The sequence below is a fragment of the Grampus griseus genome (assembly GCF_964374135.1).
Source record: "Grampus griseus genome assembly, chromosome: X".
NCBI lineage: Eukaryota > Metazoa > Chordata > Mammalia > Artiodactyla > Delphinidae > Grampus > Grampus griseus.
In genome coordinates, this window is record NC_138999.1 from 73,246,444 (window position 1) to 73,260,655 (window position 14,212).

General features: G+C 37.5%; 1 protein-coding gene across 1 annotated transcript in view; it reads right to left on the reverse strand.

Annotated features, from left to right (window-relative positions):
- The window catches only part of CHM (CHM Rab escort protein), a 198,859-nt gene that overhangs the window by 70,571 nt on the left and 114,076 nt on the right, over positions 1–14,212 (reverse strand). The window contains exon 9 of the mRNA XM_082681443.1: positions 1,665–1,742. Coding sequence (XP_082537569.1) covers positions 1,665–1,742 — 78 coding nt within the window. The remainder of the gene's footprint in view (positions 1–1,664; positions 1,743–14,212) is intronic.

The following is a 14,212-nucleotide window of genomic DNA, read 5'->3' on the forward strand; positions in this document are numbered from 1 at the left end:
CATAGGCACATTAAAATTTGAAAACTACCAAACTTTGGTCGTTAGACCCTTAGCCCTCAGCTATCTGTTGCAACTGAAATCTGCAGCAGACCACAAAGAAGAGTTCTTCTGTTCAGAGTTTGTAATAAAAACTAAGTCAAAGTTAAGGTAAATGTAGCCTTTAGTTCAACAGATGTTTTTACTGTACTAACATATCCTTTTTTTTTTTTTAAACAAACATGAGCCATGCAAATTCTTCATGTCACTAAAAGTAACGTGTAGGACTGGAATGAGGCCCCCAAAAGGTAAAAGAATCTAAGTAAATAAACACCAAACAAGCAATTCATTATCTGCCTTTCCATCATGGGTACATACTCATGCTTCAAAATGAATGCATAAGGAAAAATGACTCTAAGAGTCATAAAGACAACTATTCCTTCATGAACCTCCACAGAGCCCTTCACGCATCAATATATGAGTATCTTGGGCCTTCAGAGTGGATTTTTTCACTGTAGATTATCATACTTCATTTACGTAGTACTTTTCTGTTAAATTGCTAAAAGTAAATTATAAGCCTTTAAACCATGTGCCTATTTTATCTTATAGTAGAGAATTACTTTTCTAAAGCAAATTCACTGTTTAACTATTACATATTCTAGTTGAATTTGTTCTCCACCATATCTTGAAATACTAGTAGTGCACTATAACTGGCTTGTAAGAAGTTAACAGACATTTTATGCCACTTAGACTATAGAGAATTACTGTAAAATGAAAAAAACACCTTAAAATTTATATTTTTAAGCTTCCAGTTCAAGATATTAAGGTATTTTATGACCTGAAAAATACTATTTCTTTATATACCCCTAAAAAGTCACACAAGAGATATAGGTCAGTATATGCTTAAGAACATATAACAAAAAAGAAAAATACATAGTAAATTAAATAGCTCCTAAAACTTGATCCAGTTGACCCATTTAAGTTTCAATGTAAACCCCAGATATCGAAGAATACTACTTATTTAGTGTAATTTAGACAACAGCATATGCTAGTAACTAAATAATAAATCCTAGAAAAATATAGCTGAAATATAAAAATACACAGATAAATAGACTGTGCTCAGCTTTCTTTAAAAGCAGGTACATCCTTATTTCAATCCTAAACCAGACTGTAGACCTGATACGGTTGTAAAATAATTTATCCTCAGATAACAGGGCAGCATAGTTTATGACAACAATCTACCTAAAAACTCATTAAAGTCTTTTCTCTTGGAGTGACATGCATTATCAGCACAGATTAATCTGATGAGTCTTTAGGTGAGCTCCATTTTTAAAAATGCAATAACAGAGGGCTTTGTTGTCATCTGATAAAAATCAATTAGAGGAGGTAAGGCCATAAGGAAAACTAACATCACTCATCACCCACCCCCGGCAGCTGAAATGATTTGTCTTCCAAGCTTGGATGATCAGGAGCTATAGTCATATTGTAGGGAAATTAATTTAGTTTCTATATTCTGAACTCACTTTCCTTGTTCTGGAGGATGTAAACACAAATTACTTTTAATCAAGGTTGATATGTTATTAATACCAAGGAGGATCTTTGAAGAATCATTTTTTAAAAATCGAATTTAGCATTTTTCACTTGTGCTTGGGATGTAAATATAGGAAGGTAACTTATATCATCCTCACTTTCCAGATTCTTTGTCCACGACAAGGCACTGTACCAAATGGCGAAGACAATAGATTCCACCAAACACTGCACACATCCTAGGAAGAGAATAGGAAAATGAGGATTAGAATTCTTGAGTTCAAAATTAGGGTAACATAATATTCTTTTAAATATCTAACATTTAATAAATTTAATTGGTCTTAGAGAAAAAAGATTTTGACAATTTATTACCTTTTCTATCATGGTATTAAGAATCTCTCAGAGGTAACAGTAGTAATATTTTAATGCAGCACAGGTAATAGTGCTAATAATACAATGTGGAAGCCTAGAATTGAGACCAAGCCAAAAGTGTCCCTAAGCAAAGTTCAGCTACCCCCAACACCAAACCAGCTACTGACTGAGATACATAGGCTACAAATAGCCTCAAGAGGTGATGAATGAGACCCCCCCCCTCAACAGAAGTGACCGCAAATAAATGTTAAGGAAGAAACAAGCAGGGAAAGCTCTGGAGGTTTACCATAAAAGTAAGCAAAAACTAAACCAGGAACTGAAAACCAGAGCAGTAAGCACAAGAGTTAATGCTACAGAAGCTCTAAGAAGTTTGCCTAACTCATGAATCTAAGGGCTGGGGTTTTAATGCCCACCCACATAGGGAAAAGAGAGGCCTTAGGATCCAAACAAGGCAGGGAGTAGAGAATAAGATATTCTCTAACAACACCTGGATCCTTAAAAGGACTCAGTGAAAAGGTGATCGAGGTAGAAAATCCAATGACTACAAGAGAGAGAAAACATAAATTGTTTTACCTAAAGCCCTGTGTGGAAGAAGATATATATATATATACCTCTATATTTATAACCAGTGGTCTGCTCTCACACAGGTTGGGAATTTGAAATTACACTACTACATGATCCAAGAAACCCTTAACCAATAAAACATCACTAAAGTGGCTCTGGGTACCCCCTGGGTATCCCCTGGAAACTTGGTGGAAGCAACCGCTAAAACTTTCTGGAGCAATATGACCTCAACCCAGGCCACATGAGATTGTCACAGAGTTCCCTTATGATGAGTTTATAATCTAAAATTATACAACAGATGAAGAAACACATCTTATCCTGAGTGAGAATTACTGGACACAATAAACAGCAGGATTAGATTCCCAAAACACTTTACTTAGACAGTAGAGCTATCAGAGATTATAAAATGGGTATGCTTAAAAGGGATGAATTAAAAACATAAGAATGATGGAAAGTCCAGGAAGAAGACTGTGGTAGGCTGAATAATGCCCCCATTACAGATGTTCACATCCTAATCCCTGCAACCTGTGGATATGTTCTCTTACACAGCAAGAGGGTCTCTAAAGATGTGATTAAATTAAGGATCTTGAGCTGGAGAGGTTATCCTGGATTATCCCAGTGGGTGCGATGTCATCGGAAAAGTACTTTAAAAAAGGAAGCAGAAGGGTCAAAGTCAGTGAAGATTTTGAGGATGGAAACAGAGGTCAGAGTGATGCTACTGCTAGAAGGGGGTCACAAGCCAAGGAATGTAGGGGCCCTATATAAGCTGGAAAAGACAAGAAACAAATTCTCTCCTAGAGCCTCAAGAAGGAAGATAGCCCTGCCTACCCATTTTAGACTTAAGACCTCCAGGACCATAATATAATAACTTGTATGGTTTTAAGCTAATAAGTTTGTGGTGATTTGTTATGGCAGCAATAGCAAACTAATATAAAGACTTCTAAGTATATGAATATGATTATGACAGACGTGGCATTACAGACCAATGGGGAAAGAATGGACCATTGAACAAGTGGTTTTGAGACAACTGTTTCACACCATATTCAGAATCAATCCCAGGTAGATGAAAGGTATAACTATAAAATGCAAAGCTTCTAGAATATAGGAGGATATACATTTGAGCTCAGGGGAAAGAAATATTTCTTGAATAAGATACAAAAAGCAAAATCATAGAGAAAATCTTGAAAAAATGAAGTATTTTAAAATTATAAACATCTGGACAACAAAAGAAAATGAAAAGCCACAGGCTAGGAAAGATATGTGCAAATATCTTACAAATTATTTAAAAATATCAGTTTGGATAATAATTTGGCCATGTCTAATAAAGTTGACGATGCATACGCCTACAGTGCAGCAATTCTATTAGGCATAAATCTTACAAAGACTCTCAGACACATATACAAAAGAAGACGTGTATAAAAATATTTGTTGCTGCATTTTTTTTAGACAGCAAAACATGGTGGTTATGGGGAAGGATTCTGACTGCCTGAGTTTATACCTCAGCTATTCAACCTACTGACTGTGTGACCTTGAACAAGGCATTTAGCCTCTATGTATCCTATTTTCTTCATCTGTGGAATGAGAATAATAGTATTTATATCACAGAGGATTCTTCTGGGAATTAAATGAGTTAATATTTGTAAAGAAGCTACACAGTGCCTGTCATACAGTATTACATAAAGCATTCATTAAATAAATAAATATAGGTACTACTTGATATACATCACATGCAACTCAAATGTCCATCAAGAGGAGAATGAACAAAAGAAAATGTGGTATATTCATATGTGTAATAAAGAATTTAACCCGGCCCACAAAGACGTCCGGCCTTTGTTCTTGGCTTCTGGGAGGTTATCTCTAAGCCCTTGGAATGCCAAGCCTAAAAGAAGTGTCCTTGTTTGTGTGTAGCCCTTGGGTCACCAGACAGTCTAACAATATGACTTAGGGTGACGGCTGGCCACACCAGAGAGTCTTAGGGTGGGAACTAGTCATGCCAGAAAGACCAAAGTGTGATTTAGGGTGGAGACTTTGGGAACTGTGGTATTTCAGTTAACCTCTGGTGGGGCTGGAGACTGAGATCAGCCCCATGGGCAAATCAGTCACACCTGAGTGATGGAGCTCCAATGAAAACTCTGGACACTGAAGCTCTGCTGAGCCTCCCTGGTTAGCCATCCTCTGTGCATACTGCTATACATCAATAAGAGGAGAATAACACGGGGAGAGGACAACTGAAAGCTCCACATTTGGAACCCCCCTGTACTCTATCCTACACACTTCTTCCCTTGACTGATCTCAAGCTATACCCATTCCCTGTAATAAAGCATAATGGTGGGGCTTCCCTGGTGGCACAGTCGTTGAGAGTCTGCCTGCTAATGCAGGGGACACGGGTTCGAGCCCTGGTCTGGGAGGATCCCACATGCCGCAGAGCAACTGGGCCCGTGAGCCACAACTACTGAGCCTGCGCGTCTGAAGCCTGTGCTCCACAAGGAGAGGCCGCAATAGTGAGAGGCCCGCGCACTGCGATGAAGAGTTGGCCCCGCTCGCCGCAACTGGAGAAAGCCCTTGCACAGAAATGAAGACCCAACACAGCCAAAAATAAATAAATAAATTTAAATATATATATATTAAAAAATAATAATAAATAAAGCATAATGGTGAGTTAACAGCTTTTAGTGAGTCGTGGGAGTCCCTCTAGTGAACTATCAAAACTGAGGGTCGTTTTGGGAATCCCCCAAACATGCAGTTTGTGTCAGAAGTGTGGGAGGTCTTGTTGGGGACTACACCTTCTAACTGTACAGTTGGCTTAATCTCTCACATTGTACTACGGAATACTATAAGCAATTTAAATGAATGAACTACAGCTCCATCTATCACCAGGGATATATGGCAAAAACATAAAAATTGAGCGATAATAGCAAGTTGGGGAAGAATATATCCAGAGTGATATCATTTATAAAAAGTTTTAAAACTTTATATGTAAAATAATACTATATATATATACACACACACACAATATCATTTATGGACACATATACATGTAGTAAAAGTAAACAAACATTTAAGGGAATTAGGAACATGAAATTCAGGATAGTAGTTATCTCTGAGAAGGGAAAGAGTGAAAGCTACACTGAAGGTTTCAATTGCTCAGTTTCTTTAAAAAATATATTGAGAGCAAATATGGCAAAATGTTAAGATCTGGCAAAACTGTGAGTGGTTACATGGGTGTTCTTTATATTATTCTCTGTACTTTCTGAAACATCCTTAAAATACTTCATAACCAGATTATAATAAAAAATATAAATGAGTGATACAGATAAGTGACTCTCTCTAAACATGGCATAATATTCTTATTGTATTTCTAAATTCAATCATTTTAGTAGCTATGACCAAGCTAATTAAGTTAGGTAATAATTCCTTCTGGTATAGAACAACGAGGAAATCAGGGATTTTTTTCCCATTGAAAAATTTAGACTAATACAAGAAATGGCACATTAGAGCAAGCAAGCAAAATTTCATGTGTTCAGAAACCCTTTAGACTGCAAATTGTACCCAGGACATTAGCTACAAGATATTCTCTTCTCCTTGCTAATCTTGTTCACCAGTCACATATCAAATTATGAAACAATATTTATTACCTGCGTTGGTACACCTGGTACTATTTGAGACATTGTACTCAGATTCTAAAGAGTGTTAGATGAGGTCATATTTCTGCTGGACTGTTTAGCTACATTTCTCAAGTGATATTCTGCCTCCTGTTATTGGTAAGGGAATACTGATACAGTGAAATTGATGTGATCAAGACAAACAGCCCAACTTTCACCATCAATTTCCTGATGATATTGAAGGAGATAATATGCACATGAAATGTTACTGGCCCACTAAAAATAAATAGGCTGAATTAGGTTAAGGCCCCAATATGGACAAGCAAGTTAAAAGTATGAACCACACAATTAACATTCTCTTTAGCTTGGGGATATCTTTTTCATGTGAATAGTTGCACCAGTGTTTCCAACTTCCTCGTAAGTAGCTACAGATGAGCTGTTACCAACTGACCTGTGGAGTTTTTCATTTCAGTCAGACTGGTGCATGTTTCTTTCTCTCTCTCCCTCTCTCCCTCTCTCCCTCTCCCTCTCTCCCTCTCTCCCTCTCTCCCTCTCTCCCTCTCTCTCTCTGTCCCTCTCTCTCTCTCCCCACCCCAACACAAACATCAATTCCCCCTCTGGGGAAAAACAATTTTAAGTATCTTCTCAGATTGCAAGAAAGGCAAGGAGATCAAGTTCAGAATTAGTCAGAGATTGTATAAGGTTAAAAAATCATAAAACATTATGTCATAGACTATTACAGGTTTATCAAAGGCATGAGAAATCCATTTAACTAAGATGAAATGCAATTTTCTAGAGACCTCCTTTCATTATATATTGTACTTGTTTATGAAACACATTGCTACTTTAGTATATAATATTATCAAGTAATTTTTTGTTTGAAAATTCATTTCTATGAAGTTTTTATGGTAAATGAGACCTCTGAAAAATACATTTAAATATAAAATGCAACAGAGGCATCTATATTTATTTTAGTAAGCCATGAAAAAATTACCAGGTTTTCAAAAACATGATTTATTAACAGTGGACATATACTATATGGAAGAAACATAAGAACATAAAGATGTTAAGAACTGGTTTGTGAGGATGATGGTGAATATTACAGAGGAAGAAGTACAATAATGACACTGTCATGATAATCCAACAAATTTCCTTTTAATTTTAAATGAGAACATAGGAAGTATTTTGTGCTCTTGGAAAGATGACTTGATATCTTCTATAAGTGTCTGTAACTGCAAAAGCATACAGTTGTATGTATATGTGTTTTTCATACTGCTTCTCACTGGCTTTTTTTCCCCTACAGCAGGTTTACTTGTTACGGGAGCTATGTGTTGTTCACAATGGTGGCATTTGTTCTTTCTCACTTCAGTATTTTCATCAATGTACCTAGTGCCCAAGTGACAAAAAACAGTGTTTTGTAAAAAGTGCCGGGCAAAATGATGGGATTGATGAAAACTCCTCTGTGTGATATTCTTATGAAGTATTTTCACATTTAGTCTTTTTAAAAAATGTTTGTGGTTAGGGGAGAGCTACTTGGTGGCAATGAGCCACTGAGGAACTCTTTTATGAGTGGATAAGAAGCACAACAGCAGGCAGTTCTTGAGAGCTGCATGCAAAACTCATTTACATGAGAAGTAGGGAATTACATGAGAAGTGAAGAAATAACTGTTGGCTACATAGTGGTCTTTGGTGCACACAGTCAATAATAATGACAACAATACAAATAATCATCATGGCTAGCACTGAGTGCTCACTAAATACCAGAAGCTTTACATGTATTAACACATTGTATCCTACAAATCCATGAGGCAGAGTTTTAGAGATTTGGAAACTGAGGGAAAGAAAGGTCAAGTGACTTGCTTAAGGTCATTTAGTAAATGGTACTGCTGAATAAAAACTCAGGCGATCTGGCCCCAGTGGCTTCTCAGTTAACCATCATACAAACTGCTTCACTGTCAGTACCATCCTTTTTGGTGTTATGAAGGAAAGCAACACGGAGTCAGATAGTCAAAGTTACTCTTAGAGTTGTTCTAATTCCTGAAGAGTTGTAAAGATTATTACAAAGAGTAAAATAACTCCTCAATTTCTACATTGTCTCCTAAAAAGTACATGTTTATTCTCTATCTGTAATGTTAAATGGATTATGTGTGACTGCATTTTAGTTAGAACATAAGCTCAGAGTAAGAGTAACCATGGGAGTACTCATCTTTAGAGTACCTAGCAAATTATGAATACTTTGCAATTCACATTTTAAAAAGTGATTTATAAAGTATATATTGGTAAGCTAGAGATTTTTAAACAGAAAAAGTGCTGTTAGTAGAAAGAAAACATTTTACCATTAATTCTTTGGGAGGTAATAAGTTTCTACAAGACACGTTTTCTTCCAGTGCATTAAATGGCAGCCTAGTGATCCAAGGGTTAACATGCCTTTTGATGGACAATTAAGCTGCCAAAGATGGTGAACATCAATGACTAAAATGCCAGTCAGGTCCCAGATTTCCCAGTTCATATCAGCCATCCTGGGGCCTAACATAATGCCTGGCAAGATAGCTCTGTACATCTACCTTCTAGAGTGTACTATGGGGCTAAGAGGCAAGAAAGTATACGTTTTATGGGACTTAAAAAAATCTACAAACATACTAAATACAGTAGGTAATACTACCAAAAAAAAGTCAGTACAGAAATACATTTGAAACACTTTATCAAATGCCATTAAAAACAAACCAAACAAAAAAGTCCATTATAAGAGAGTTCTGAGTGACCACTGATCATCATCACTGTGCTTTAGTGACACTTCAGCTTAACCTGTACTGATACAGCAGAAGTTCCATTCAACAGTAATTAGGCAAGTCTAAGTTTCATGAGAGACAGACAAGCTTCAGTGATTCCATCTATCTATACAAAGTTCAACTGTGGTTACTTATTTGTAACTATATTCAGACACATACATCTATCAGAGTATTACATTTATAGTAACACATTGAGCTTTCCATCATGTTTAACCAGTGCCTGCTGGTCTGAAAAACCTGTATGAGGAGGCTTACATGTAGGTATATGTGTTTATTTTTAAATATTTAAATACACACATACATACAGTGGGTCCCAAACGTCTTAGTGCTGTTGACACACACATACTTTTAATATATATTACATAGAATATAGTATGTTTATGGGTTATATACTTACATTGCATATTTATACTACTACATCATGTTAACTGGTTACATATTTATATTACTTAGCAGGGTGTTTACTTATACTACCATCCTTTTTTCCCTTTTTTTCTACTTTCTTCCAGCAGGAAGTAGGGAGAAGGAGGGTGACTGTATAGTGGGTGTCAGAAATGAATGATGCATTTTTGCTGTAGTTGGTCTGTCTCCTGGGAATAAAAAATTGGGCAGCATGTAAGTCACAGTATCATCTCCCCCCTCCACTCAATATCTCCCCAACTGAAGCTAGTGTCATCCAACTCAGCATAGATTTCCTATTGGCCCAGAACTGAATGCTTTCTTGAGAGCAAGAGCTACACAACAGGGAATGATTCCTGCAGCCTCAGGAAACAGTTATGTTCATAACAATCCCAAGCTAGGCCTCATCCCTTGCTATAAGTTCTTGGGATTCATTACTATGAAGTTTTAGACTATGCAGCAAGACCATGAAAAAAGAAAGAAAAACAAAAAAAAAAACAAAAACACCTCAAATGAGTGCTCCATTACAACGTGGTCTCATTCACAGTGATCCAGTATGACCAAAAAGGCACATCTTACCTAATATTGGTCATGGTGATAGAACCCAAAGGAACTTGTTTGGGAAGCAGTGATCACCAAAACTAAAAGGTCACTAAAAGTCAAGTGTAAAATCTGTCATGATGTACAAATTGCACAGAGATCAAGAGATCACCTCTTAGAGGTGGTTGTGCAATCCACATGTATGGTCAACCTCTGGAGTCAGGCTGCCTAGGTACCTATCTGGATTCCCCCACTTACTAGCTGTGTGACTATGCTTCAGTTCTCAAGACTATAAAATGGGGATAATAATAAAACCTACCACATAGGGTTGTTGCGTGGATTAAACGAGATAATGCCTGTGAAGTGCTTATTCTGTGCCTGATACACCATAAACATTCAATAAATTGTAGCTTTTGTTGGCTATCACCTTCTATAGCAAAGAAGACAATGATTAAAGACTGTACCACCCATGTGGGGTTTATAAGGCTAAACTGCCATTACTATGAGAATCTGCCTCCAGGTGTTCAAGGCCTGTAGTTTCCTCTAATACAATTTAAGCAACTTAGGTACCACCTGGTCAAGTCAACTACCTTCCCCAGAGGAAACTGTGACAGTTGTAAGAGAACTGCTGATGCTGATGAACACTGAGATTTATTTCTTCATTCCCAAATATTTATGAAACTAGGCCTACTATGCATCAGCTACAGTTCTGGATATTAGGGATATAAAAGTCAACAACACAAACACTGTCCTTGCTGACGCATAACTTATCTAGTGCACAAGAGAGACAAGAAATAAAGTAATAGTAGACAGTGATATGTGTTCTGAAATAGTAAAACAGGATAACGTGAGGGTGATACATGGGTCTGAACATTAGATAGGATAATCAGGGAGAGCCTCTTTGAGGAACTGATATTTGAGCTGAGACCCAGGTGACCAGAAGACATCAACTATGTGAAGATCTGGAGAAAGAATATACTAAGCAGAAGAAACAGCAAACTTGAAACTTGGAAGTGCAGAGTAGCTTGGTGTATTTGAGGAAGAGAGACAGCACTAGAGGGGTTGGAATGTAGTGACTTACGGAGAAATATCGTATGAAATGGGGTCACAGAGATAGCCAAGGTCTTGACCATGCAGGGCTTCAAAGGCCACAGCAAAGACTTTGAATTTTATTCTAAGAACAATGAGAAGCCACCAGAAGGTTTTGAGCAGGACAGTGACATAATCAGACTAGTATTTTTTAAAAAAATGAGCCTGGATGCTGTCTGGAGAATTGTCAAGGGGGCAAGAGTGGAAAAGGGGAGGCCAATTATGTCTGCAGTAGACCAGCGAGAGATGATGGCAGCCTGAAGCAGGGTCATGGCAACAGAGACGAAGTGGAGAGATTGGGGACATATTTGAGACATAAAGCTGACAAGAATTGCTGATGGACTAGATGTAGCAGGAAGATATCTTCCTGAAGACAAGTTTAAGGTAATGCACATATCCATGAGAGCAGTCTCCCCTCTGAAGTGTGTAACGATCAAATCCAACTGCTCAAGTCTGGTACAGTCTTCCCGTACAAGCAGCGCTTTGAAGGGCTCCTGCAGAAACCCTCTTCCTCCACCTGGGGTGTGGTTATTAGAGTCAGCTATTTGTTACAAACTCAACAATCACTAACTCCTGACCATTCATCAAAATTACTACTTAATACTAATTTTACATAGGAGGGCACAATGAACGGATTAGTTTCTGTGCTTTCAAGGAGTTACCATGGGCCTGGAAGGGCACAGCATTATTAATGATTCAAGAAATTATATGGTATAAGTATCTGAGTCAGTGGGTCTTTTGATGCAAATTTCACACTCACTGAAAAGGTTGTGGACAGATGGATTGCCCTTTAGGCACTGCCGTCACTCTGGGAAGGCATTATCATCATGCTTAACTTAGAAAAAGCTGTCAAAAAGCAATACATAGCCTTCAGAAAACTCACTCCCAGAAACTGCCCCTATTTTATAGATCTTAGCCATATATCTAGCTTCCTCTGTTCTTGGTGTCATTCTGTAGATGATATATTCTTTTTTTTTCCAGCTTTTCCAGCTGTCCTTAAATTTAACTTTCTATAGGAAAAGTCACAATAAAACTATGTATTGGATGACAGAAACAGATCTGTATTTAATAACTGCACCAGGGGCCCAGAATAAATTAGCATAAATTACAGAGTACAAGTCATCATTCAATCTTTAAAAAATAAAGTCTTCCAAAAATACTGGGGGTCAATTTATACGCTTGGGTCACAACCTAGGTTCTGTATCTACAGTTCTTGTGTAAAATGGCTCCCTGGTTTGTAAAAGGGCCAGAATCACCATGCCAACTCAATGATTCTTCAATACAGCCCATCACAATGACATCCACAGAGCTTTTAATGAAAAAGCACTGGTGTTTCCTGGCTACTCTTTAAACATATTATAAACTAAGCTCTTGATAAAACTGCATTTTTCAGTCTGAACACTCAGGCTAACAGCCTCATGTTTCTTATTTGCCACATGTCTGCTAAGGCAAATTCATTTAAAAATAGATCTTTCAAATTCAAAAGAAAGCCTTTTGTTCAAACTTTTGGGATGTAGCAAACAAGTCTACAGTAAACCAACTTATGTTCTCCATGAGATTTCTTTTGATTAATCTCCTTTCTCAGACTTTCTCTGTTTGACATTCTATAAATGACATACTCATCTCTTGTTTGAATAATCCTTATTCAAACCCTTGATCCATTTTCCTGCATAGTCTTCAAAACTCAAATTGTACAAATAACACAGGTAAAAAGGCATCAATTTTGAATCAGGACAATAATATACTCTTTTATTTCTAATGACCTTTATGATTATGTCAAGTATTATGTAAGTCTTTCTGAATGTAGACACAAGAATACCCAAAGTAAATATCTTCAGAGATCCCTACATAATGACTCCTGGATCCCTTTCATGAGTTGAAAAATATGTGCACAGCCATCTTCTCAGACATAGTCTTTCATGCTATTTTCCTGCCTTCTCACATTGCCTTGTGAAACAGTCCTTCAGCTAATACTCTTCAGCTTAGTATTTTACTATCTACAAGCTCTCAGTGTCAACTATAAATTGGGAAGCATCTGGGAGAGTTACTATGCTGACCCCCCAATCATTTATAAAAATGTTAAAAAAAAAAAAAAACCTAAACATTGATTCTTAGGAGAGCCTACTGTAAAAATCTCTCCATGCAAGTAAGAGCTCATTTAAACCACCCGTTTGTTTCTTCCTTCCTGTGTTTAAACTAGATCTCTCTGCATGACTAAACATTATCCCCAACCCCATGGGGAGAGGACATTTTTTAAAGCAGTCTTTGGTATAAAATCTTATCAAAGGCTTTTTGAAAATCTAAACTGTTCACTGGCTCCGCCTTGTTCACACCTTATTTACCCCTCTCAAAGAACCCTGTTAGATGCTGAGGTATAATTACCTCACAAAAACCATGTTCTTTCCTCCTGTGGGTTATTATATGTTCAATAACTTCACCCTTTAGCTATTTATTACAAAACTGACTCTCAAGTCGAATAGTTAGCCTTATTCCTCTGTGGTTCCTTGGGCTCCTTCTTTAAACTATGCACCCTCTACACCTTCTCTACAAACCACAGCAATTGATTTCCTTCAACTGCCCCTCCCAACCTGAACCCCTGCCCAAGCCTGTCACATTTTAAACTGAGATGGTTCACACACAAAAGTGATCCAGGCCTCTGCGATCCCAGATCCTTTCATTTTTCTCCTTTGTTGGCAATTCATATAGTAAAATAAAACAAAGTAGAGTCACTTCTGTTGGACAAATCCTAGAAAAGGCCTGCAAACCTTCTCAGTTCAAAGGTTAATGGTACTGGCCTGGGACCTGAAGGTAGAGCTGTCAGCCATGATTCACCTCGGGCTGTGTTATGAGACTGAAAGTGCTCAAATTACCCAACCAGTTACCTGCCCTGCACTAATCTGCAATAGATGCAAAAGTATTAAGTCATGGACTTAGCCCTCTGTTAAGCATATGAGACAAATGACATTACTAAGTGCAATAACTAGAGAAAAACTGAAGATTATATTATGTGGTAGAGACTAAAAGCATTCTAAAAGGGAGTTCAGAGAAGGAAGAGGTCAACATGTTGGAGGAGGCAGAATTACAGAATGTCAGAAACAGAGAAAACCTTTACAACAGCTGGACCAATTCCCTGTTACAGAACATCAGAGAAGTTAAACTACTTGCTGAAAAGCACACAGCTTCTTGCAGCCAGAGGTACTGGAAGATCTGATGGCTGGGCCTGAATCAAGCCTTGGAAGAGGAATAGGGTAGGCTGTTAGGGGTGGGGGCAGACTCTAAAAGGTGAGAAAATATAAGGAAATGTAGAAAGGTGAGAATGTATATAGATATCTGAATAACTGAATGGATGTACAA